We start from the raw sequence: 27570 nt of genomic DNA, 5'->3' as shown, positions 1-27570 counted from the left end.
AGGCTCAATCTTAGAACTCTTCCACAATACCTTAAAAAAAAAAAAAAACTAAAATGTATTTACATTTTACCTTTAAAGGATAGTACAGAATCAAATGGCAAATGATCAAATGTAAAATAGCCCCCAGTTAAGTACCACTGGTTATTGAATTCTTGTTGGAGAATATTTCCCAAATGAAAAAAATCCAAAAAGAGGTACTTCCTTCAATTTTTCTAATACTGGACTGCCATGATTCAAACTGAATGCTTTCTTTTGAATGGATAGATTTCAGCCACTTTCTATTATGTGAAAGTTATGAAGGCATCATCCTAAATTCTTCCAGAATAAGGTAGTACCCACATATTAACTATCTGCATCCCAAGGGCATTGAAAACCTAAAAAAAAAAAAAATCAAGATTTCAGCTCACTGAATAGTGAAATATTATTACTGCTCATCAAATAGTGAAATATCATTACTTCTAATTGTAATAGGACAGAACTAGAATTTATCTTTTCTTTAAAAAATAATAAAAGACTAAAAAAAACTAAAAAAGAAGAAAGGAGTGCTTACTTAACGAAAGAATCAATGTAAAAAAAAAAAACAGAATCAATGTAAACAAAATCATAACAGGTAAATTTAAACTACTCAAGAGAATAAGCTGTTTAAACACATTTTGAAAGTATTTATATGTAATTGATATCATGAATATAATTTTCCCTATTCAATAAGAAGGTCTAGTAGGACTGCTCTTCAGCAACATTTTGTTAATTTACTCAGGTTACAATTCTTAATTGAAAGTAATATAATTTTTAAAAATCTGCCTATTCCAACATTCTATGAATAATCATTCATCTTTCCTTTACCTGAATGAGTCTGAATCGATGGGGCCTCAATACATTTAATTCTAACCATAATCTCAGGTCAAGAATTGAACAGCATCAACCAAATTCAGAACTGATAGTGCTGATGTTTTCAGAAAGGAGGATCTGATGTGTTTAGTTATGGAAAATGCCCGACCACATCCATGCTACACTGCATGGCTCCATGGCTCCAGGCTGTAAGATACATCCATGAATGTCTAAGGTCAAATGCCAACTGCAATGGCCCATAAGCATTTCTGAAAATCTAGGAAACATGTATGTTTCCACCCTCAAAAGCTTCTCCATGCACCCAGGACCACTCAGAGGAGTGGGGTCCTAACTGAACTCTGGACAGCTCCTGTGGTGAGATGTTCTGTAGGCAGCGACCCCTGTGTATCTCTGTGAAATGGCATCACCAAACAGGACCATCTTTCCCAAATGCTGCTTTTCTTAACTTGAAAAACAAATCAACCGGAAGGCAAATTAAGAAGGAAAAGCCAAGATTATCTGAGACCTGAGTGAGTCACCTGAGGGGGAAGGGGTTCAGCCTGCTGAATGGCTTCTGCTCCCTGTCCCCCAGGACGGGATTATAACAAGAAGTCACTGAGGAAGAATGAGAAAAAAATACATTTCTTTGGGTACATATCCACAGGAAGTCAAATTATTAAGAAAATCAACAATAATAAGAGAGTAGATTTACATGTCATAGTTGCTCCTCTGAGCTCACAGAATTCATGTTCAGGCTCACCTTTAACCTTCTAACACTTGAAAATGATAAAAATCTGAAACAAATCTTAAACTCAGTCTCTCCACTGAGGATAGTTGGGGTGTTCTCTCGTAGCTCTTTAAGAAAAAAAAAAAGTTTAACACTAAAATCATGTGACTATTTTATGGAAAAAAAAAAAGTATTGAGATTTTTAACTATGAAGAGGAAAACAACTCAGAGCATAAAAAAGGAAGCAAAGTAGGCAAAGGATAATAATAAATTTTGATGGACTGGTATATATAACCTGTGTAGAAAATGTTGTACTATATTTACTACTAGTGGTTCTTTAAAACAATATAGAAAGCACATATTTTTCCTAAAAAGCAGATATTCCCAAAGGACTGTGATATTCCATAAGCCTCAGTTTGTCCAAGTTCATAAGGAAACAACCAACATAACTTATCTTTTTTATTCCAAATTAATTCTATCAAGTTTTGAATGTTTTGAGATTTTACATTGTTAAATATGATTTTTTGTTTTTTCAAAAATAGAATTAAAAATTTTGTATTCACATATAGTTGATTTACAATACTGAGTTGGTATCAGGTAAACAGCAAAGTGATTCAGTTGTATATATATGTTTTTTTCAGATTATTTTCCATTATAGGTTACTGAATATTTTCCTTTGTTTTATACAATAAATCCTCAAAATAAATTTTCACTTCACATTAACTATCATGTTATCAAGACCTTTAAGAGAAAAGATTGAATGTTTTATGGGAAGTATATGCAAGTAAAGTCAGCATACGGAAGTAAAGTAAGCACTGAGATTCAATAAAAATTTAAAGACATGACTATTCAACAAATTTCTTCAAGAAATAAATGTATAACAAAGGCAGGTACCAAAGATCAGAGGGCCTGCTGTTTTGCATTTTTAGTGGGGAAGAGAACTAGCTTGTCTGGTATCAAAGTGACCACTGCATTTTGCCTGAGAAAGATTTTCTCAGATTTGGTATAGTAAATAGCATATTTCTTAGAAAACCAACGATTTTAAAGAAGGGTAAATATATTTTCCTCTTGTAGACCATGGCTAACCACAGCATGGCACAATTTTGGAGAAATAAGACCTCACCCAGTTACAAAAATAGCAAAAAGGACTCTTGCTTCTGGCAGAAAAGTGACATCTTTATTGATACTACAAGAAGAGTGTTTTAAACTTCTCAATTTGGCTTTTTTTTTTTTAATCAACTCTTTTAGATTAAATTGAAAGGGGAAATTAAATTGTGTTTTAGAAAATGTAAGTAACTGAAATCATTCTTCAGGAGAAAGAAAAGAAAGAGCCACAAAACAAAAAGAAAAGGAAACAACTCAAGTTAAATACTGAATAAGTGACCCTGTCTTAAGTACTCTGAACAATCTGGGCCTCAGTTTTCTAATCTAAGAAATGAATAGAGTAGTAGTATCTGCCTTTCTCATCCTACAAGGTGCTGTGAAAATTAAATAAGGAGTATAAAAGGCATCGATAAACTGTAACTGTTATTACTGCTGTTTTATAAGGAATTCTAGTTTTATTCCAAAAGGAGTTAATCATAAATATTAATACAAGGGGATTATTCTTTTCAGTATAAGTGCCAAAGCAACCAAGTCTCTCTTTGACTTGCTGACTTTTCCTGATTGACTTAATTCAACCCTAAATGATCCCTGATGATCTCTAATTCTTGGTATTCACCTTTTGAGTAATCCCTTCCCTTTGAGTGTGGACAGAACTACAGTCTTGTATCTAACAAACAAATAAGGCAGAAGTGACAACGTGCAATGCAGTGACTAGGCCATAAAAGGCTGTGTGGTGTCACTCTTTCTCGGATTACTCACTCAGGGAAGCCTGCTGTCGTGCTGTGCACAGACCCACGGAGAAGCCCATGTTGTGGGGAACAGAGCCCTCCAGCCCACAGGCAGAAAGACACTGAGGCCTGCCAACAGCCCCAGGAGTGAGCCTCGCAGCAGATCTTCCAGGCCAGCTGAGTCTTCGGATAACTACAGACCCGGGTGGCAACTTGACTGCTATTCCGTGAGAGACGCTGAGCTAGAACAACCCAGCTAAAATGCTGCATGTTTCTGACCCTCAGAAAACGTGTGAGATGATAAACATTGGTTGTTTCAAACTGCTAAATTTGGGGGTAATTTGTATGCAGCGACAGGTTACTAATACAGAGCATTTGACAGCATCTTGCTCTGCAACTAACATTTAAGATCAGTCGCTACCTTGGCTATGGATTATCTTGCCCATTGGTAAACCTGTCATTTTTGTACTTGTCAGTTTATTCCACAATAACTTTTGAGCCTGACGGCTTAAACTGATATTTGATTTACTACATAAAAAAACACACCTTAAGTTTGATTCTTGTATCCACTTATTATCTTGCAACAGAAGGACAGCTGCTTCTGTTTTTATCAAATAGGTTTTTCTGTGAGTCTCAGCAGATTTTTAATACAATTTGGGTTATACAGAGAAATATCTACAGGGAAAATTATATTTTCATGTAATCATACTGAATTTAAGATTAAACCTATTTTTATTTTTTTTTAACTGATATGCAAAACTTATTCTGGTTCCACCAAATCCAAATCTTTGCTTTCCAATATTTATTTTGTATCTTTGTGCAACTGCTCTTTTACAGCTCAACTCAGTTTAAAAAGATTTCATACCTAAAATGCCCATGAAGGTTTCATTCTAATTAAGCCAAAGAGTAAGTCAAAAGTTTGAAAATCCCCCTCACAAACAAGCAAAATCTCTGAACTACTATTTTCCCCACCCTGTTTGAAAATAAAGAAGGGGGAAAAAGGAGGGGGAAAAAAAAAGTAAATTATTAATGATCTTATTATGACTTTAACTTTAATTAATTCATTCAAAAATAATTAATGAGCAGCTGTTTCCAGTATTCAAGGCATTCAAGATGCAACAGTGGAAATAAAAAATAAGACCAGATCTCATGGTACTTCAAATTTTTAAAATTCAAAAGACCAGCCCCCAAAAAATACTTAGCTATTTTTGGGGAACTGATGACTGTTTAGATCCATCACAAACAAGGAGAGTCACTTAAAACCCTGAATTCCCAGATCCTGTATGGGTTACACAGATGACTTGCTAACTTTTTTTTTGGAGTGAGGCATTTATTTCCAGTACAAATTTAAGGTGAATAAATGGAGAGACACAATATTTGTAATTTTTTCTGTGTCAGGCATGTTAATACATTGTTATATAAACTACATAGTAACATTAATTATTTAGTATTAGAATCCCATTTGACAGCTGAAAGTTAGGCTCTAAGATAAGATACTAGTAAGCAACATGGTTGGGGTCTAAATTCAGTCAATTTTGATTCCAAAGTCCATGTTCCACCCACCCCTTGATGAGTTGCATTTTAAGCTCCAATAAATCCTAAGATCAACAGCATCTACAAAATTGCCTATAAGGAAAAAAAAATCTCCTATTAAAACTATACTTTAATAATTACTTCTAACTTAAATTTCAGTCTGGCATCATGTAGCTGCTTTCAGAGTATCTCCACTCGCATATCTCATATGACATCAAACTCAATACACCCAAAACTTGATTTCCCTCTTAAAAGCTATTCTCCCCCCAAGGTTCTTTTTACCATGGCATCACTTTTCCTATCACCTCACAATTCAATCAACTGACCTGTTACCAAGCTGCCCACGCCACTATAAGATGCGCATGCTCGGTAGCTTCAGTCGTGCCCCACTCTATGTGACCCTGTGGGCCACAGCCAGCCAGGCTCTCTGGTCATGGGATTCTCCAGGCAACAATACTGCAGTGGGTTGCCATGCCCTTCTCTAGGGGATCTTCCTGACCCAGGGATTGAAGAGGCATCTCTTAGGTCTACTTGCGTTGGCGGACAGGTTCTTTACCACTAGTGCCACTTGGGAAGCCCTCGCTCCATTATGCCTGACCATAAATGACTGACGTACAACGTTCTCCAAAACAAGTGCTTTACCTAACTTGGTGATCACTAAAGAGCTATTTCATTATGCACGTAAATTACAGAACAAAAAGATACATTTGAAAAATGCTAATTCCAACTGTCAGAGTAGTTTTTTGTTTTTCATTTTTTTTAAAGGTCCCTTAGGCAATTGGCAGTTTTCATTTAGTCTGGCCTTAATGAGTATTTACCATACCTAGAGCCCAGAAACAGAATCCATATGGCCTTCAATTTCCTCAACTTAAATACCAGAAAGTGCAAGAGTCACCAAAACATTTCTCAAACATATTTAAAAACAAATTTTTTTCACCACCAAATTTTCCTACCAAGTACGCTCTATGCTTTTAAAACTACATGTCTTATATCAGATGTTGGCTTATAGGCAGAACTCAAGTTCTTATTTTTAAAAAAGTTTGCTGGGTATACAAGAACCGTATTTTCTTAGGAAATGGTTTAAACCATTATCTATAGTTTGCCTAGTGTTTAATTGGAGAAGAATTCTGACTGATGTGGAAACATGTTCCTCCAGTTACATGAGAAAATAGAGGTTTATTTTTTTTTATGAATGTGTACTCCGAAATACTATACAAACTTACGAGTGTCACATATTCAGCATATGTACATTCTGTATTTACCAAAGGACTTTAGATGGCTAAATATAACAAAAACAAAATAAGATCACTACATAAAGATAAACACTATAGGGTACTCCATATAATGGAGAACATATTTATTCCAGAAAAATAAACTAAGGATGGTTGCTCTGAGACCTAATTTTAGTTTTGAGCTTTCAAATAGCTATCATCATTAGATAAGAGACATACAAGTTTATCCAGTTTATCAAGAGAAGTACTTTTCCCTCTCACTCACAGAGAACCTTAAGGGTAAGAGATACTAAACATAATGAAGTGTCCTCAGCAATACTTTTGCAGAAGATGCAGATTTTCATGTGGCAGAAACTGCAAACTGGCAACCCACGAGCCAGATTAACCTGCTCTCTTCTCTGACTCACAGTGTCTCCAAAACTTTTTCAATGGTCGAAAATTTTAAATATTTAAAATAAGAACTCTGACTTTTGACTGTAGCTGACTAAAGCTATGCCTCCTATACCCCATTAGGCCTCTTATACTCCACAGAACCCCTCCATGCCACCACTTATGTCATTTACAGATATCTGAATGTGGACCCTCATAAATACAGTCTTAGAACAGTCTTGACTATAAAACTTGAGTGAATATGAAATCATCAGTCTTTCAAGACCAGCCTACAAGAAGCCAGAGTGATGAAGCACAGGGGCATGGAGGAAGAGCTCAGAGGGTAGTGTCCCAGTCCTTCCTTCAAGACTATAAGGACTCGGCCCAAGAGTCTTTGGCCACAGGTTAAGAAATCACTGAAATAAATAAATAAATATATATATATATATTTTTCAGTAATACCTTGTTTTTTGAACAAGAATCCTACATGCTGGACTGACTTGTGTGTGTGTGTGTTAGAGTATAATGGCTCATGTCCCTTCTGATTTTCTGGGCATCCATTCTGAAAAGTGAAAGTGTTATTCGCTCAGTCCCCTCTGACTCTTTACTACTCTATGGATTGTAGCCCATGAGGCTCCTCTGTCCACAGACTTCTCCAGGCAAGAATACGGGAGTGGGTAGCCAAGTCCTTCCCCGGGGGATTTCCCCAATTCAGGGATCAAACCCGGGTCTCCCGCATTGTAAGCAGATTCTTTATTGTCTGAGCCACCAGGGAAGTCCAATTCTAATCAAATGAAAGTATTTTGATGATCACCTCTGAGTTCATGGAACCCAAACATGTAACAGATAAAAGTAGAGCTGCTCTGCTTGAAAAAGGGATATAAAGGCCATCCCGTTTGGACCTCCCAAAGTAGAAACTTGTTCTTGATGAATGAGTGGGTCCCATGCCACCGGACCCTTCACTCTTCAAAAGTCATTTGACACTAATGACTCTGCCAAGAGCTAGAGTACAACCATTGCCCAAGGAGCTCTCTGCAAAGTTCCTGAAGGGCAAACAATCTGTGCTGTTGATTGTAGAAAAATCCATAGATTTAGTAGTCTGGCATGTAGTTGGCAAAGCAAACATTTGTTACTAAAGCGAAAGTGACAGGAGATGGAAGGCCATGCCACAGGATTCAGAAGTAAGGGAGGCAGAGTCTAAACTTCCTCAGGAGAGAGCTTTGCATCTGCTAAGACTACCTGATCAAGGAATGAATGGACTCAAACCCCAGAATTACATACTATAGGGCAGATACTTCTGAAGTGTTTCTTCAAAGCAGCAAACCCCTCTTCTAAGCCAAATTCCAGACCAAACTCAAATATGTAAAAAAGCAATGAATGCAGCTGTCTCCTGATTGAAAGGTGGGTAAGAAGCCAGAATCCCCCAGGTACATATGTCTACCCCCTTTTCCCATAAATTTGGCATCTCCTTAGAATCCTAAGGCTCTGTGGAACATACAGTTAAAAGCACTACTGTGGGGAATAAAATTTGTGACTTGGGCCTGGAAATTTTTAAGGCAGGTATTAACACCTTGGGGCTTCCCTGATGGCTCAGTGGTAAAGAATCTGCCTGCCAATGCAGGAGATGTGGGTTTGAGCCCTGGGCCGGGAAGATTCCCCCTGGAGGAAGAAATCCCACGGACAGAGGAGCCTGGCAGGCTACACAGTCCCCAGGGTGGCAGAGAGTCGGACGCAATGGAGCACACATGCACACGTTAACACCTTGACCATGATTATAATAAGTGAACTAAAGCCACAAACCATTTTCAATATCAAAATGACTGTTTTGAAATCACTATTGAAATAGATACATGCAGCAAATCATTAACACAAAAATCAATGAACCAAAGAGATAATTCTTCCCTGGCAAACCTCTTAAGATGTATCAAGAATTACGTAAGAACCAGCCACCTGTGCTCAGTCCTTTATAACCCTTAACAGAATCCCTTTTTAACTTATCTACTTCATACACCTAAATCCCAGTCTTCTTTTCAAATAATGGGGCCACCAGCACCTTTGTCATTTCAAATCTTTTGTGAAGGAAAAAAAAGTATCTAAATAAATAATAATAAATCTGAAAAAATAAATTAAGCAACCAAAAAAAAATATTAACCAATAGCAGTTTGTTCTTTATTCCTTAAAAAGGAGATTAAATCCTACATTAAGAAAAAAAATCTGAACTTAAAATCTAGTTTCTAAAGATCCTTGATTTTCATCATCTTTAGCAGAGACACAATTCAGGGAGTTTTAAAGCAGTTAGTTTATAAATTCAGTGTCCACGATTTGAAGACATCACTATCAGTTTGAAGAGAAGAGGGAAAAGAGTGTAGTTGGATGCAGGAGAAAGACCATTTATGGTCTTTACGGTTATTTATGCATCCATATATTTTTTTCTTTCTGTTCTTCAGTGGTGGTGGTGGTTGTTAACAGATCTTTTTCTTTACAAAGAATAAATACAAATATACCTGGTCGGGGGGGGGGAGTAGCCTAAACTTTCAGCACTGAGAAATCCCTTCCCAAGTTTCCAACCCCTCACAAAAGCCTACAAGGACTGACCCCCACGACCACTGAGACCCTGGAGGAGCCGGTCTGTGGCACACTCCCAGGAAGCATGAGCCACAGAGCCCATACATTCCAGCATTTTGAGCAAGCATGCACACGCCTCCCCACTTCCCCAGACTCCGCCAGTGAGGGGCACCAGGCTGGAGGCAGGCCGCACACCAGGCACCTTCCAGCCCTGGCCCAGCCATCCCCAAGGGCCCGGCCATCCCCAAGGAAATGTAAAAGGGAAGGAGAATGCGAGAGAGGGAGAAGTGGCCAGTACAGGGCCTCAAAGAAAGAAATGTAAGACCTTTTGTGGGGCAGACCAAACACATACTCTGAGAGGTTTTTAAACGTCAAAGATCAACTTGTGTGAGACTCAGCCCTGCTAGCACCCAGTGGAGTCCCTTAGTCTCCCACCCACCATCAGTACTAGTCTTTGCCACGTGCTCTGAAATCCAGAAAGAGTGTACAAGCTGCACGACAAAGTTCTGTCATCTATGTTTCCATGGCTGCCTGTATACTTTCTCCCTTCCTTCTCTCTCCCCCTTCCTCATCCCGCTTTCCCTCCTTCCTTCTTCCATCCCTCCCTTTTTTCTCTCTTAATAATTGAAGAAGTTAAACTCTATTTTTTCAGCCTTAAACTGTTTCATCATCTACCTCCAACTCTCATATAAAGATGCACAAACACTTTTACTCCAAAACCCTATCCACACAATGATGAGACAAAACATCCACTTTTCAAAAATTCATTGTTAAAATCACAAAGATCAGGAGGGACTAAAGTAAACAGTTCCACATTAACAAAAACTATATAGCCTATCCTCACATGAAGTTTTTTGAAATATCCTCTATTTATGAGTTGGTTTAAGGTTAAACTGTCCATGGAACCACACCTCATTGAATATATTTTGCTTTATTTTCTAAGAGAAAGCACAAAAGTGAAGATATAAACATGGTATTGAAAATTTTTCTGATAATATTTGATTGATAAAAGCCATTATTTTTTTACCTCATAATGAATTTTTTTCATAAAATTACATTCTTATCAAAAAAGCACCACCTGTGTATCTAGAAAGCAGAATTCTTATTTATCTCATTGCATTGGTAGTATAATTGTATCTCAAGTCCTATATACTTAAAAGTCATGAATGCATAATATATTTAAATAGTGTATCAAAAAGAACATATAACTCTTTCTACTCCCTGTGCTTTCACTTTTTCATTGTCAAAAAGGTTTAAAATTTTTTCATGTTAGTAAGATGAAAAACTTTATAGAAGACAATTTGCAAGAATACTGTATTTCCTTCTCCAAATCATAGATAATTTTTAAATATACAGATAAAAAATGAAAGCAGGCCACACTTTGTATAACACTCTAGGTCCTACACTAAAGAGTCTGAGTGTTTTTTTTCAGGATTTAAAAAAGGTATCTGAGTCAGAGGATATAAGTATAGACCCTCTTTCCCCCTCCTCCCCACTGCACACATAGTATGCTTTTTACACTTAACTTTCAGCCACAATGGGTTTTTTTTTATTTTTTTATCTTTACGTAATTACTAATGCCTCTACTACAGGACCACCTCGGGAAAGTTTCTTCAAATTATGACCTAATACTTTTAGTTGTTTTTCAGTTACATTAAATTAAAACTATACTAAAGATCAGTCCTTTATCTTCCTCAGCATATCTGCTGTATACATGTAAATTTTGTCTCTAATTCTGATTTAGGAAATACATCCAAAGTTACTCTATAACCTATACACACATGACAACTTTCTACTTTATTGCTAGGCTATTGTTACTGTATACAAATTAAATAAAGGTGAGCAAGGGTAAGACAGCCACTGCTGCTTTGAAGCAGTTTTGGGTTGGGTGGAAAGAGGAGTTGCTGGGGAGTTAAAGTTTTACAGCCCTATCTGTAAAAGGTATGAAAATCAGATCTCTCTTGGCTGTATACAGTAAGATACGAAGAAGGCCTAGTCCAATGCCTAGCATACCAACTACTCAGTATTAGTTACCTTCTTCCTTTTCCCCATCTTCTGAGTCAGGATTCCACAGAATATGCAACACCCAACCCTGGACTCTACTAAGTTAAAGAAATGAAAAGCCTGAGGAGTTGGAAATCATCTTCCTTCATTTACTTTTTTCTTGATAATTCCTTCGTCCCTCCACCACCACCACAAATATGATAGTGCACAAAAGTTAAAGGTAGCAAGAGGATAACGCAGGTAAAGTTTACTGCTAAGGGGAAATGGACTATTCTTCCTATGCTTAGTTATTTAGTATGTTTTTGAGTGATATATCATTAATGAGGAACTTGGGGACTTTACAGATGCTATTCTATTAACGTTCATTTCACCCCCACAGGAAAGGCCAAAGGCCACAGTCTGTACAGAAAGAAAAGCAGAGACAGACACCAAATATCAGGAAAGACTTGGCAGCTACCAGGAAAACACTTCACCAAAAGCAGTCCTGCCCTCTAGCAATGGGTTGGCTGAAACCCGGGAAGAACCCACCCAAGTGGTTCCTTGAGCCTGACTTTCCTTTACCATGTGGCACAGAGTCTTGACCAGACCGTATGGCTCAGCTGCTGAAATCTCTTTCTCGGCAATGTCCTGTTTCATAACACAAGGAATGCAACCACTGAAAAAAGCAATGTAACAACAACATCAAAATCCAACCTGCTTGGTTAGGCATACCCCACTTCTGTCTACGGGCAACCACAGTGATGCTGCTAATAATGTTAAAATGACTTCTGTTTCTAATTTTTCCTAAAAACTGTAACAAAGTACAGATCATTTTGGATTGATATAAGAATAAGATCATTGCAAAGGGTGATTCACAAATAAAATCTATATTTATATCTTTCCTTCCCTCTTGAATGGCAACCTCTGAACCTATCAGTAATAACACTTTCAGACAACTTTTAATTAAACAAAGTGAATGGAGATGAAGCACAGTGGACTGAGAATCAGAAGTTCTAACCCTAGCTTTACTATTTAATAGCCATGTGACTTTAGGCAAATTATTAAATTTCTCTGTGACTAAGTTTTTTCATCTAAAAAATGGAATAATATTAACTGCTCTTCTTCAGATAATTATTCTTTAGAATAAATGAAATAATGTTTTGAAGAGCCTGGGTTATCATCAGTATTATATGAATGGAAGATACAGGCACATAAGTAAACATCCATCTAGTATTATTTACATGTCCATACATGGAATCATGAAATTACCTTTCTGATCACATTTAAAACAAAAATTAAAGTCTAAGCATCACCCGCTAAGGCAAATCCTCACATACTGGTACACAATAATTATATAATAAGAAAAACCAAAAATATCATTCACATTGCAATGGTCCCATACAGATTTCCCTGGTCATTATTAGGTATAACATTTTCTTATAACATAGATAGATAAAAGAAAGTCTAAAACATGCATCAGAACTCTGAATTTTCATTTACTGGACTTACTGAAATACCTAGTTTATTAAATATTCCTGATAATAAGCAGAATGGGAAAATTATAACTAAATCTTCACATTTTAAGAAATAAAGCATAGAATAAACAACCAAGAAACCCAAGAATAAACAAATAAAATGTATCTCCAAAATGTAAGCTTATTATTTAGTGAGAACCAGAGACTTGGAGAAGAAGCATATCTATCAAATAGGAGTTATCACTTTGGACTTGACCGCCTGCTATTAATGCAAAAGTACCCTTTTTCTCTGGATTATTCAACACCTCAACATGCCATCAAATGGTAAACCAAATTAAGGAAACAGTAATTATATTCTCCCTCCTCTTTGGAAGCCAAAGTAACAAAATCTGAATTTTCCTGTAAGAGAAAATAATTTTTCTTCACTATTTTATGGAAATACCAGACTAAAGTACATTATCAAAACAGGAAAAGAAAAACCTTAAAAATAATGCTCTGAGCACTCTGCAATTTTGCTGCCCAAAATAGAACCCATACAGTCTATGCCACCAAATGAAAATTACAAGTTTGTAAGCATGAAGTCAAATTATAAAGTAAAAGGTCTTTAAAAATATTTTATAATGATAAGTGAAATACTGTTATATTTACTGGTAGGTGTTTGCTCTTTATTTGCTATTATGTTTTCTTCAATGATATTGTTTTGAATGACTATCCAAACTAATTTGAGCTTGAATTTGAATATAAAAAGGACAAACCTTGACTAATACATTATTTGGACATGTTTTGTTAAACAGAACTGTCCCATTCTTCAAATTAAGAAGCTAATCATAACTTTTAAGAAATTATGCTTCTGACTAAAATTTTTAGAAAATTAGTTTAAAAACTGGCTTAGCCAACCCCACCCCTCTCTTCTCCAATACCAAAGGACACTGAAGACATTTTGCTGATATTTAAATAGAATTTTTAAAAACATAATTTTGAAATCTACAATTCAACCTTTTAACAGCCTCCAAAGAAACCAGTTCAATGCCATGCTTCTAATGAAACTGATTCAGAGTACTTTTGTTGCACAAAAAAATACATTGCCTTCCACAGTATAGAATTTCTAAATGAAAATACATATTCAGATCTTGAATTTTCTACAGAAAATCAAAGCCTACATAGAATCACTTGCTAACTCTCTTACTGAGAGGGGACATCTGAGCAAAAGTGAAGGAGAGAATATTTTGCATAGGACGGTCCTTCCAGCAGCATGCTCACTAAAGAAGCCACTTCAGGTGACTGTGCCCCCGCTTCCACAGGTTAACCACCTGCAAGAGCTATAGATCATGCAAGCACACATCACTGCACTTGACTCCATTCACCACAAGGTTCAGACATCTAACAATTTTCCTGTGCCTTGTCAGGAATGAATAGCAGAACATTTGTTGCTCAATTAAAGATTTCTTCTTCTTCCCTCTTGATACCATCTCTGTCTGAAACTACTGTCTCCCATAACACACACACACACACCCATGTGCACACACCCCACTGAATCACAGAGATGATACACTTAAACTCAAATAATGTCCTGTGACAATGCTGATCAATTGCTCATCTACTTTTGAGGATTTCATTACCAGACGTGGAAGAGTGATTCAGCAATCAACAGCAAATATTTAGAAAGTTGAAAGTATCAAATATGTATAAATAGTTCTTATAGAAATCTGATTTTCATAGCTTTACTGACTTCTAATGAATGTGCTCAAATTACTATCCTGTATGTACATTTCAATGTCATTTACATTCACCCATTAAAAATTGGAATAATCGCACAAAATAAAAACATTTACTCAAAATAATAGTGAAATGTTAATTTTGATATCTATTGGTTCTAAATCTTCAGTGTTCTTTAAAATTTTTCTTTCTAAAGAAAATATATTGTACTTTAGATCATTACATATAAAAGGTGTTATACAAATATTATTAATCTTCTCACCTTCTCTATATAAATGATAATCTCAGGTTAACATAATAAGAAAACAAAACTCTGAGACCATCCCTTACCAGTGTCTTATATCCAGTCATAAGTACAAAGAAACACTATTATTTAAGAAAACACAATTTGGCAAATGTATTACATATCACAAAATCGTCTTTTAGAACTAATGTTTATGTCTTTAGCCATTCAGCACTTTTATAAATTACTACAATATAATTTAAAATTGATATAAATTTGGCAAATTGGAAAATCAAGCAGTATATAACATCTATTTTGATTTGTAGATTTCAATGGTTTTTAATATTTAACCAAATAATGTAAAAATATTAAATGACCAGTCTTTTAAAAACACAAACTAGAGTTTTAAACCTGAATTATTAAGTAATTTTTTCTTTATTGCTTCTATTTTAATTTCAATGCTTATCTTCGCAAAGGTCACAGAAATGCATAATTTTATATGGCATGACCTAGAAGTGTATGAAAAAATTACTAGCCTTTTTTTAAAATGAGAAGCTAAATGTCGAACTCAAAAACAAATCATAAGTAACCTTTGAGTCTTATATATATATATAAAATATATATATTTTAATATACATTACACACATGTAATCTATACAATTAAATCCAGGCATTAACTTCTAATTCAACAAATTCTTGAAATGAAATAGGGTAACATGTGATTTTAACCTAATGAAGTCTTTTCTGTTGCTACAAAATTAAAAATTGATCCATCAAAAGCCTTTGTTGCAGGGAGGGCTTGAGGTTGGGTGGTTGGTTTTTTTTTCTTTTTGGTATTTAATTCAACTAAATACAATGTAGTACATACAAGCAAAATACAATTGAGATACTGTTTTCTTTAACATTCCTATAGGAGACCAAATTCATTTGCATTGGAGAGAACACAATTACTGATTTTTAACTCATGAAAGACAAATTCATAGCTTTTTCCTACACTACCTCATAGTATTCTCACCATCTCAGTGAAAGCATGTCTAGCACCACTTAGTTACTTCCTAGAAGTGGGCAGAAATTGCATTTTTAAAAGTTTTGTTTCTCACAGAATCATTCAACTTTAGTTACAAAGCACATTCAGGTTAGCGTAAGTCTTAGCTCAAAACAATTTATGCAATATGTGTGTGTGTCTGTGTGCATGTGTGTAGATATAAACAGCATATAAAATTTTTTAAACTAAACTCTCATCAACATCAAAAATGAAATTTCTATCAAGGACATTTCCACAACTTTTAAAACCCTTTGTCAGTTTTTTCTTCTTTAAGAAATCTTTGATTCTTATATACTACCAAGAAATATGAATAGAGAAAAAAGAATCGAAGATTTTTATTCAACAGAGCCCGAAGCCAACTTAGAAAGTTAAGAAAAATAGATGGTTTGTACATGGTTTACTTTACAGTAATTTACATTTAATAAGAATGAAGCACATGTGGCAAAAGAAAAGAGTTTTCTACTTCTGAGTGACCCTGAGAAAATAATAGTATCTAGTCTGTCCACAATAACAGCACATATAAAATGATGCTAGAATGATATTTAACAAAAGATCCAATTGGTAAGCAAATGGCATGCCAATATTTTCATAACTTAAGATAAAAAACATCCCCTCCCAAGTATCATTAGCTTAAAAAAATCTATCTGGAATGTAGATGTTAAAAATGATTCCTGAGAACAGAAAGAAATCAGAACAATATAAAGAAAAGGAGCACTCAATGGCAGAATGGTTCTTTAAGTAAGCAAGCAATGAGGATGAACTGTTTTCTTCACATTTTCACTTCTACCAACACAAAAACCACATATAGAACTGACTTGACGCCGACAAATGTACTTTTAACTTGTTAATTTTCATGGAAGTGCAACAAAAGAACACCAAAATAGTCACCATATAACATAAAAGCTTTGGTTTCAAATGTCACAGTACCCTGTTTTTGAGAGTCCCCACCGTGGTGGAGCCCTGTACATGAGCACACACAGCTGCCTCCTCCCAGGAGTCTGAGCTCAGTACACAACACCAGTCATTAGTTATCTCTCCCTTAGCCTGCAGTACCAGTAACTAATTTCTGCATTTTAAACTAATAAAGGAAAGAAAAAAAAGATTCAAGCCGTCCAATCAGAAATGAAGCAACCCTCTACAGCAGCAGCTTATGCATACATTTGGTATGTCAGACGTCTTCAGTGTAGTGAATCACACACAGCGCATTGTAATCTACCTCCTAGGTATTTCATATCACCCACAATGTTCAAAGAAATCATGTCCCAATAGGGCTGTAAAAGTCCTAGATTGCTCTTTAATTAATACTAAAAATTTGGGACAAGTTTTTAATTCTAAACTCTTTTATAAACACAACAAAATCATTTAAATGACCCTCCAGCTAACAGCAAATAACCTCTGCATTTTGAAAGAAAAAAGTTAAAAAATAGTATATTTGTGACAAGTTTCAAGAGATGTTAATAACTGTAGATAAACTAGTATTTCACTTACATTGCCACATTAAATAATGCTCTTTGCAACATGAAATGAGACACCAACTAACCAAAGTTAAAATTCTACTGATTTTTCACTAACTATAACTCCAAAAAAGAACTCAAAACAACTATACAGTCAATAGAATTAGATATTTACAGAAACACAACCCATCAAATATTTTGGGTGGTTCTTTTAAACCTTGTTTAATATATTCATCCAATATTCAAATGTTATGAGTAATTCTAACTTACAATAAATAGTTAATATATCAGAAAGCTTGAACTTAGATTTATCAAGCCAAAAAAAATTTTTTTAAGTATACAAATTCAAAATTCTTAATTGAAAAACCTATCAGTTGCACATTACATCTCTTCCTAGAGAGAACTAGCTTAACGTTACACATGAAACTGCAAATCATAACTTTTGCCTCTTTTTTTTAAAGGTATTGAGTAGTTTTCTGATACGCCACTGGAATCATTGGTAAACAAAAGATATTTTGTTGCCTAGTTAAAACATACCTGGAAATTTGCACACATTTTTAGAAACCCCTTAACAAAACATCTATGTGTTTAAAAAGTAGAATAGTTTGTTTTAAAATCTATTCAATTTTGGCAAAAATCAAGTAAATGGTTACACTGTTGAGAATTACAAATTGTAAAGGTGGTAAGTCACAGACTTCACTTAGAGTCTCCAATTCAGCTACTTAATGACTAATGGTGAAGAAATGTATGTGAATGGGATATAAACTAAGTTACGACACATAGAAAAAAATTCTAGAATGAGTAATAAAGGGCCCAAATTTAAAGTCCACAATAAACTTTAAACAAAGATGTTCTCCCTCAATCTCTCCTCATAGACATTCTCATGTAAGCAAATCACTGTGGAGAAATCCAGCCTCCACAAAACTTTTTACTTCTTCATTAACAACAGTGCACTTAAATATAATTATAAATTTCACAGTGATATTTGTTTAGCCTCAAATGTATCTTAAAAGCAACAACAACAACAACACGCTCAGAAGCAATATTCAGTAGTTTCAGTGACTAAAAAAGTCTGGCTTTTAACCGCCATCCAATCCAAACAACCTTCTTGTTTAAAACGCTATGTAAAATATCGACCCTTAACTGAATTATTTTATTATTCAACATTTAAGCTATCTAAAAAAGAAAACTAATTAATCGCGAAGTTTAGTTAAGCAATTTAGCTGACACAGTAAATATTTACTCTTAACATCTCACAGGAAGTCTTGACAAGCATTTGCTGCCATTGTGCTGGGGGTTAGGGTGGGAGTGGGGGGGGCGGGGAGGCAAGTTTTCATAAACAAGTTAAATGGTCCCAGCAAATTTAACACAACTAGTGTTCGTCACCCCCACCCCCAATAGGCACCAGATATTTTCCAAGTACAGTAAACACCTTATATAATGAAAGTAAAAAATGTAACTTTCTAAACTATTTTATCTCCACTGACAAAACAAACAAAAGCCTCTTAAAAACTATACAAGCACATTAAAAAAAACTGAATGTATTTTTATTTATATGTGAGACCAATCAAAAAAACTAAGCAAAATATATTTACCTGAGCTTTTTGGAGACTGAGTAATCAACTTCCATGATTTTCCCATGCAATTCCACTTTACCTTTAAAACAGAAATTAAAGCACTCAGAACCTTGCTGTGATGAAACTGGCGGGGGTCTAGGAGGGGCACGCACAGAACTCCACACTCCGGTTCCGCCTTCAGGCGCCCTCCAGGGGTCTCTTAACCGGCTCGAACTGGGCAAACTTGCTTCCCGGTGGGAAAAAAAAGGTGGGCGCCGCGTTTCGCCTCGTTCCCGGGGGATGAGGTGGGAAGGGTGCGAGCCCGGATCCCGACCCCAGGTAGAGCTGTGGGTGGCATTACCGGAAAAACAAATTTAATAAAGAGCGGCGCCAATTTGAAAGGATGAGCTCATTTGAAACTCAAGCTGCAGGGCTGGCGCGGCCCCGCTCCTCTCCGGGCCCCCACCTCTCCATTCCGCTAACCCGGGCCCCGAAGGCTCCGCTGCGCTCCCCTCCCTGCCCTTTTCTCCCGGTGGCCCCGGAGAGATGCGCCGAAGACCCCCGGGGTCCGCTTCGGCGAGAGCCGGGTCCCCGCCGGCTTCTGATCACCTTGGCCTCGCCGCCGCCCCGCCCCCACCCCGCGCGCTGGTGGGGAAGGGGCTACGGCCGCGGGCAGAGGCTCGGGGGGCGCAGGCTCGTGGCCTGGGGGCGAGCGCGGCTCCGAGCGGTGCGTGTGCGAGAGGAGAGTTGGTGAGTGCGCGCGCGCGCGAGTGTGTGTGTGTGTCGCTCTCCGTCTCCCGTCTGGGCTCCAGCGCTCTCGCGGGCCCCCCGGTCGCCTCTTTCTCGGTCCTCAGCCCGGGCCCCCACCGAGTTGAGACAGGGCACCTCGTAAAAAGGTGCTTCTGGCCGAGCGGGAGGCGGGGGGACAGGCGGCGGAAAGCCCCCAGCCCCGAGTTCTTCTCAATAAAATCGGACAAAAAATTCAGAGAAAAATAGGAGCGCTTGAGAGACGAGCGAGAAGGGAGTGAGGTTCGGGAGAGGACCGAGAGAGATGTGCCGTCGTGCAAGGGCTGGGGTCGGGGGACTCCCCGAAGTCTCGAAGGGGATCGTCAGGGTGGCGCCGAGGGGGTGCCGAAAGTGGGGGACAGCGGGGCGACCTGGGGAGGGGGGGCTCTAAAGGAGAGTGCGGCTCAGGGGACGCCAGAGGGCGAGAAGTCCTGGGCACGAGGCACGGGAAGGGGTAAGGTCCGGTCAAGGGAGAAGGAGATGGAGGGGTGTTTTTTTTTTGGGGGGGGTCCCTGACAAAGGGGGTGACGGGAAGGTCAGGGAAGAAGGGGAGACGGGGGGCTCTCTAAAGATGGGGGTGGGGGAATTCTGGAGAGCAGCTCGGGGAGCCGGGAAACTGGGGGTCCCCGAGAGAGCGAGCGAGCCTCGGGAACCCTCGGGGCGGCACGGGGGTCGCCCCAGGACTGCGGCTGGGAGGGCAAGGGGTGAGTCCAGAGCGGGGGGGGGAGGGGAGCGGGCCGTCCCAGGAGCGGGCCGGCGGTGAGAGTTGAAGGTCTGGTGCGTGGAAGTGAACGTGAACGCCGGAGCCCCCGCCGGGCGCCGCCCGCAGGGCTCGGCCTCCCTCCGGGCGCCGTCCCGGCCTGAGCAGGGCGAGGCGGGGGGAGGGGGACAGCGCCGACTGCTCACCCGAAAGGGTCTCGATGGCGCGGATGGCCCAGTTCTGGTCGGGGTAGTCCACGAAGGCGTAGCCGGACTTGAGCAGGACCTGTCCCGCCAGGGGCAGCTTCCTGTCCCCGAAGAGCTGCCGGAGGTCGTCGGCGGTGACGGCGGGGCTCAGGTTCCCGATGTAAAGCTTGTTCATCATCCGTCTCTTCCCCGAGAGCCCGCGGCTCCCCCGGCCCGGTACCCGGCGCTCCTCGCCTCCTCCGCTGCCCTCGTCTCCCCTGCTCCTCCTCCGCCCCCCCTCCCCGCCCTCCGCCCGCCCGCCACCCACCCCCACCCTCAGCCTGGCTCCCCCCACCGCGGCCGGCCGGGCCCGCCCGGGGGCAGAGGCGGAGGCGGGGACTCTGTGCGGCTGCCTCCTCGGGGCAGAGTCCCGGGCCGGGCGGCGGCGCGCGGACAAAGCGCTCTCTCTGCCTCCCTCTCTCTCCCTCTCTCTCTCCCTCTCAAGGCGGTGGCGGGAGGAGGAGCAGCGGCGGGCGGCGGCAGCGCACCCCGCGTGTGTCTGTGTGAGAGTTTGTACGGGCGTGTGCGCAGCCTAGAGTGAGCGAGCGAGCGAGCGCCCCCTCCCCGCCCCGCGCCGCTGCGCCCCTCGCCTCGCGCCCCCCGCGCTCCGAGGGCTCCGTGCTGGCTACCCCGGCTTCTGCCCCGCGCCGGGCGGGCGGAAGCGGGTCGCGGCCCGGGGCTGGGGCTCCCGGACGCCAGAACCCCGGGGCGGGCGCGGCGCTGAGGCCGGGCGAGCGGCGGGGCGGAGAAGGCGCGCCCCGGGCGCGGGTGGGAGTGCGCGATGGGGAGCGGCTGGAGCCGCAAGGCGTGGGAGGGCGAGGGGCTGCGGGAGAGAGTGGAAGGGGGTGTGCGCAAGGTGGACCGGATGTGAGGGCGCGGCTGCCGGGCCGGCGGGAAGGTGTGTCTCGGAGGTGAGAAGCGAGGGCAGGCTGGGAGACCACAACTTTCGCGGCGAGTTGGCCGAGTCCGGTTCTCCGCGCGTTCCCCGGCGGAGCGCTCGCTCGGAGACCCGCTCCCCGCCCTGCTCTCCCGGGCGACCGGGCGGCGCGTGTGGTCGAGGGAGCGCGGACGGGAGTCTGGACGCTTGGGGGCCCGGGACTGGCCGGGCCCATACGAACCTTGCACCCCGGGGAAGTTGCTCCAGCCCCGGGCCTCAGTTTCCCGGACGGCGAGGGGAGAAGGCAGGCCAAAGCGGAGCCACGTCCCCTCCGCCCGCACCCGGTGCGCCCGGAACCCCGCGGCCGGCGGCAGCCTGACGTTGGCAGCTGCTCTCTATTCTGGGAAGTGCCTAGGGCTTCCCGAGCGGCCGCTGCGAAGCCAGGTGGCGGGTGGGGAGGGGGCAGGGGCTGCGGCCGGGAGGACCGACGCTCGCTGCTATGCTTCGAGGCCGGGTTCAGTCCCCCCCAACTCCCGCTGGGATGGTGGGAGGCGAGGGTGACTGGAAGCGGAGGCACGCAGGCGGTGGAGGAGTTCCCCAAGCTTTGGGAAGGGCCGGGAAAGAGGTCCTTCCAAGCGGAGGAAACAACGTGACCGACGGAAGAGGCTGGGTTGGGATGAGAGCAGCCCAAGTCGAGGGGCTACGGAAGGAGCCAGACAGACTAGAGACCGGTTGCTCGTTCCGGGGCCCGCCTGGAAGTCTGGTGGTTAGAACCTGGTCCCAGCCAGGAAATGAAATTCTACAGAAAAGAAAAAAAAATTGGCAGGATTCAGAGGCGAAGGGGCGAATAGACGATTCCAAGATCGGCACTACTGGGGGCCTTGGGCGAGGTGATGGTTTGACCAGAGAAATGTGCATTTTAAAAAATTTATGTTGAGAACGTTAAGGGTTTCCTGATGGAGAAACCACAAATGTAGGGATAGTCTCCTGGCTGGGTCGTGAAGTACTGTCTTTCTCAAGCTCTCCTGTTGACCAAGTGGATGGGGAGGCAGCAGGGCTTCTTAAAAGAAAACAAAAAACACGTCCCTGGCCCCTTCCTTTGAAGACTGACTGTGAGCCTCAATTTTGTGTTTTCCTTAAGTAATCCCAGGTGATTCTTGTCTGGGAAACACCGGCCGGTGAAGGCCTTTTTGGATTAGGATGCAGACCTCATCTGTGTGACCTGTATGTAAGTGTTCCAGCAAATCTGAGCCTAGATTTCTTCAAGGATGAAGAGAGGATACAGGGACCAACTCTTGGCTGTTGTGTTATCCTACACAAAGGATAACTGAATAGTGTGAAGACACAGTGGACACACACTTAATGCTTGTTTCTTTTCTTTCCCCTGGAACTCCCAAGCTTTCAAATACTTCCTTGTTGGGAAACATCTCTTTAAATAGTTGTCTAGAGTAGAAAATGTAGTCTTTCTAACCTAGGTATCTGCAGTTATTTGAATTCTGGCTTTGGTCTCAAATATTCACATATTTCCTCTTTCTAGAAAAGGAATTGGATTTTACCGCTCCTGGAGTTAGGAATGGACTTTGCTATTGTTTCTCAAACTAATAGATAAGTTAGGTATGGATGCTTCCCTACTAAAATGTACTGGAGAATCACAAATGAAAACTCCTGTGTGTGTAGAAATCTCAGCAGACCAGAAATTAATGATCGTCTGATTATTTACACAAATATCCCTAATTGGTATCATCACCTTCATGCTATTTGCTTTATTTTACTTCCAGTATTTCAAAACTGCCCTTTCTAAAGGAGAAACAAGAGTGGTAGGGATAATTGGTCTCTTAAAGGTTAGTAAAACTTTTGTTGTATAATATTTTCAGACATTGTGAATTCCTTGGACCTACTGCAAACCTGCAAACAATGTAGCATGGATTCTCTAGTGGGTAGCAAGTATCTAAAGATTCTTCTGCATTTTGTTATTATCCGTAAGTGCTCTCAGGTGATTCTTGTCTAGGACCCACTGGCAGGTAGAAGGACTTTTCCTATTAGGATTAGGACCTCAGCTGCATGTCCTGTAGTGTTCCAGCATCTCTGAGCCTAAGTTTCATTATCCACAAAGACAGGATAAAGCAACCAACTCTTGACTGTTGTGAAGGCTACACAAAGGATAATAGCAAGTATCTATAGAGGTGGCTTCTGATGAACTCTTTTACCCTGTTTCATGAGATCACTTTCATTTTTTTTTCCTGAAAAATAACTGGTCTTTGCTATAATTTGTGTGTTCTGTCCTGCTGGTGATTTGTAGACATGGTGCTAGAGAAGAGCTTGAATGGTAAGTGTGGTGGCAGATGTGTTATCACCACACCTCTGATTTGTAGCCCCTGCAGTTCGTTATCCTACAAGGTAGAGTTGCTTTTTCACGTGATGGAGAAGGGAACAGCCTCCGAATGCAAAACGGAAATCCAAAAATCATTGCAACTGCCTGACAAAACTCATTTTCTATCTTTTTTCTCGGAGTTCCTGTAGCTCCTCGCTTCCCAGAGAGGTGAACTGGAGATTGATCCGGGCTGAATTTAAGCTTAATGAGCAAAGATTTTATGAATGTTTCACTGAGGTCAGAAGTTTGGAGAAATTCTTATATTAGGCATATTCTAAAAGCATGTATTGAACTTTTCCTCAAGAATTTCAAAACAGTAACAGATCCCCATGGTTTTCCAGTAGTTCTTTTGGGCAGGATGGTGGTAAGGTGGTTGGGACAAGATTTCTTAATGTCACTTTGCAGGCAGGAAAACTGAGGCCTACGAAAATAGACTTTTTTTTCATCGTCATACTGAGAGCTTGAAACATGATTAGCAAACACATATTAGCCTAACAAAGAGCTCATGAAGTATTAAGGTTTCGTCTTGACTTTCATGACAAATATTTTGTTCATGGACAGAGCACCTTCTTATAGCATCGCTGTGATGGTCTTGACCTTTGGAGTCTTAAAAAAAAAAAAAAAAAAGCCACAGTGGAAATGTGTTTGTTCAACTAATGTTGGAGATCACCATGGCCAATGGTTCTAGGTAATCCAAGGATTTGGAAGAGAAAAGGAAGCCTCTTTGCTGGAAGGCTGGTGGATTGCTGGAGGAAATTCAGTGTTTGATAATACAGTTTTGGTGGGGTCAGCACCTGCCTGCTTGTTGGGAATGGTTTGGTGATGGGGAAACATTGTTTAGATACTTTCTGCTGAGTTGGCAGAAGAGAAATTGTTTGACCTTAGTTGAGTTAATTCACCTCTCTGAACTTCAGATTCCTCATTTGTAAAATAGCCCAGCCTACTTTCTCACCATAAACTCTAGCTCCCCTGTCCTTTTCATATTTTCCAAATCCTGGGCCATTTCGAAGCTCTGCTCCTTTGTGCATACTGCTCCCTTTCCCTGGACTGTATTTCTTCCCCTGATTTTCTCTTCTGCCTTGACCCCAGGATATACATAACACTGCCTTTATACAGATAAAAAAAAGTCTAGTGGTGATACCCCTGAGGTGTACATTTTAAACAGGTGGATTTTATTGTTTGTGAATTACATATCAACTGTAAAAAATTGTATGAGAAAAAAAGTCTTTATGAGATCTTAGTTTTTCATCCTATCACTGGGATCAAACCTGGCACATAATAGGAACCTAAAAGGTAATATTTGTTGCATAAACAGTTATCTGAGATTTGCTGTAAGGATTAAGTAAAAATGCATTAAGATGGTACCTATCTTGCACAGCACTTGGCATATAGCAGGGAGAAATGTTCACTTTTCACCCCTTATTGAATTCATTCATTTATTCATGGCATTACACAATCTTAGGCGCTAAGGTCCAGAAATGGATAAATATCATCCTGCTCAAGGAGTTTATCATCATGGAAGAAGCAGATGTATAAACAGATTATAGTCTGGCATTAGAGATGCCCCAAAAGACTGTGAGCATAGAGAAGAGTCCATGTCATTCAGCCTAAGGTCAGAGAGGGAATCACCATGGAAGAATGGAATTTGGAAGTGTATTTTGAAGGATAAGTAAGGATTTTTGAGGAATGGGAGAGAAATTGGCCTCTAGATAGAAGGAATAACATATGCAAAGGCACAGAGACAAAAAAGCATCTGCCCCACACCTAAAATCAAATGCTGATTTAGAAGAAGTTTGAGAAAAGAACAGAGAAAATAATGCCAGAAAAACAACAGAAATGAGAAACTTCCAGAATTAAATACATGGAACTCCAGATTGAAGGGGTTTACTGAAGTCCCAGCACAAAAGATCCAGAACAAAATCACATTGTAAAACTTAGAACCCACTCAAATTATGAAAGCATCTGTGAGTAAAGAGGTCACATAAAAAGGATTTGGAAAGAGAATGGAAATGTATTTCTAAAACAAAGGACTCTAGGAGGCAGTAGAGCAATGCCTTCAAAACCTAACTGAAATGATTTCCAGTCTAGAATTCTAAACCTAGTTAGACCATCAATTGAAAAGACATGCAAAGATTCAGACACGCCTCCATCTGGAGGGAAGCTACTGGAGGTTAAGTGCCAGCAACACCATGAAAGAGGAAGACATGGGATCTGGGAAATAAGGAATCCAACCCAAGAGATTGAATAGAAAATCCAGAATGCCAGCAATGCTGCAATCAGAGAGCAATCAACATAGGCTGGAGCAAGAGAACTGGTGGATTGGAAAGTGAGGACTTCAAGGAACAAAGAATGGAACTCATGTATGAAAAGTGTGTTAGTCACTCTTTTGTGACCCATGGACTGTAGCCTCTGTCCATGGAGTTCTCTGGGCAAGAATATAGATTGCGTTGCCATTTCCGTCTCCAGTGAGTACATAGTAATAATTTCTGATAGAATGGCAGGCACATTGGAGCATTTGGAAAAAATCACAGGTATATGGAAAACTAGGTAAATGGAAAAACAAGGAAATTATTAACTCTAGGAAAACACATGGTTATACTAGAAAGGATCAGTGGTCATAGGCTCAACAATGAAAATATTTGTACAGTCGTAATTTAAACACACTGTATTATCCAGACTGCAAAAGAGAACTTGAGAATCAATCAGAAAAAGATAGCCATTAAGAAAATAGAAAGGAACATCAATGAGCTAATTCAAAGAAGAAGCTCAAATGAACAGTAAGCTCAACTCATGAGTAACTGGGAGAAATTGAAACACTTCACAAATAACAAATTGACAAAAAATGTAAAGTTATGATGAGACAAGGTACTGGTGAAGGTTAGGAGCATCAGAAACAACCATCTGCTGCTGGCAAGAGTATACATTGATACAATTACTCAGAAGAACAGTTTGTCAATATCTAGTAAAGCTGAAGATATAGGCCCTTAGCACTCCCTGGCAGTCATTCTTCTAGATGGCTTTCTCTTGTATCATCTCTCTTCACACTCTCCATTGCTCTTCATCCACTCTAGATCTCGGCAGGTAACCTTGCTTTTTACTTCACTGAGAAAATAGAAGCAATCAGAAGAGCGCTTCAACAAATCCCCAGTATGTCTGTCTACATACCTATACCCGTGCCCATAGATTCTGCCTTCTCTCCTGTTACTATGGATGACTGTGCACAAAGAGGGAAAGACTGATGACTTCCAAGAAAATGAACAAATGTGCATGTCCTTTGACCAAGCAATTTCTCCTCTGAAGGACTACGTGCCAACAAGAAAATATACAAGGTTTGTTGTAGCACTGGGATAGTGAAAACTCAAATGTCCAGCAGAAGGAAATGGGTTTTTTAAAAAACGGGGGTATAGTCATAAATTGAATATTACACATCAAGCCAAAGGGTATGCATGTTATTTGTTTCCCCTGGAATCACTGGTTTTTCCCTCTCTCCTGGATGAAGTAGGCTACCTGTATCAGTTAAAACCCACTCCAGTCTTCTTGCATGGAGAAAGGAGCCTGACAGGCTACAGTCCATGGGATTACAAAGAGTTGAACCCGACTGAGTGACTAGTATATACACTGCTGCTGCTAAGTCGCTTCAGTCGTGTCCGACTCTGTGCGATCCCATAGACATCAGCCCATCAGACTCCCCTGCCCCTTAGATTCTCCAGGCAAGAACACTGGAGTGGGTTGCCATTTCCTTCTCCAATGCATGAAAGTGAAAACTGAAAGTGAAGTCGCTCTCTTAGCGACCCCATGGACCGCAGCCTACCAGGCTCCTCCATCCATGGGATTTTCCAGGCAAGAGTACTGGAGTGGGGTGCCATTGCCTTCTCCACCTCAGTTAAAAACCAAAACATATCATGCTGAATGAAAAGTTTTTGCAGAAGAAAGTATTTATGATACCATTTCTAAAGTTTGAAAATGTGATAAACCAGTTCATAGCTGATATGGATATATTTGTATAGTATAAATGTATAAAGTATGCACGAGAATGACAAAGTTTAAATATGA

The 27570-nt window shown here is 40.4% G+C and overlaps 1 protein-coding gene across 3 annotated transcripts in view; it reads right to left on the bottom strand.

Annotated features, from left to right (window-relative positions):
• Window positions 1-20500, bottom strand: part of IGF2BP2 (insulin like growth factor 2 mRNA binding protein 2) — a 171207-nt gene extending 150707 nt beyond the window's left edge. For 2 of the 3 annotated variants that reach the window (XM_070790571.1, XM_019958454.2), the window contains exons 1-2: window positions 20231-20500; window positions 18578-18638 (exon numbers count right to left, since the gene is read on the bottom strand). In XM_070790571.1, coding sequence (XP_070646672.1) covers window positions 18578-18638; window positions 20231-20408 — 239 coding nt within the window. In that variant the 5' untranslated portion in view covers window positions 20409-20500. The remainder of the gene's footprint in view (window positions 1-18577; window positions 18639-20230) is intronic. The other variant, XM_019958453.2, reaches the window with a different exon arrangement.
• Between the last annotated feature and the right edge of the window lie 7070 nt (window positions 20501-27570).

Source organism: Bos indicus, chromosome 1, assembly GCF_029378745.1.
Source record: "Bos indicus isolate NIAB-ARS_2022 breed Sahiwal x Tharparkar chromosome 1, NIAB-ARS_B.indTharparkar_mat_pri_1.0, whole genome shotgun sequence".
NCBI classification, from domain to species: Eukaryota; Metazoa; Chordata; class Mammalia; order Artiodactyla; family Bovidae; genus Bos; species Bos indicus.
This window is presented reverse-complemented; position numbering and strand designations above follow the sequence as displayed.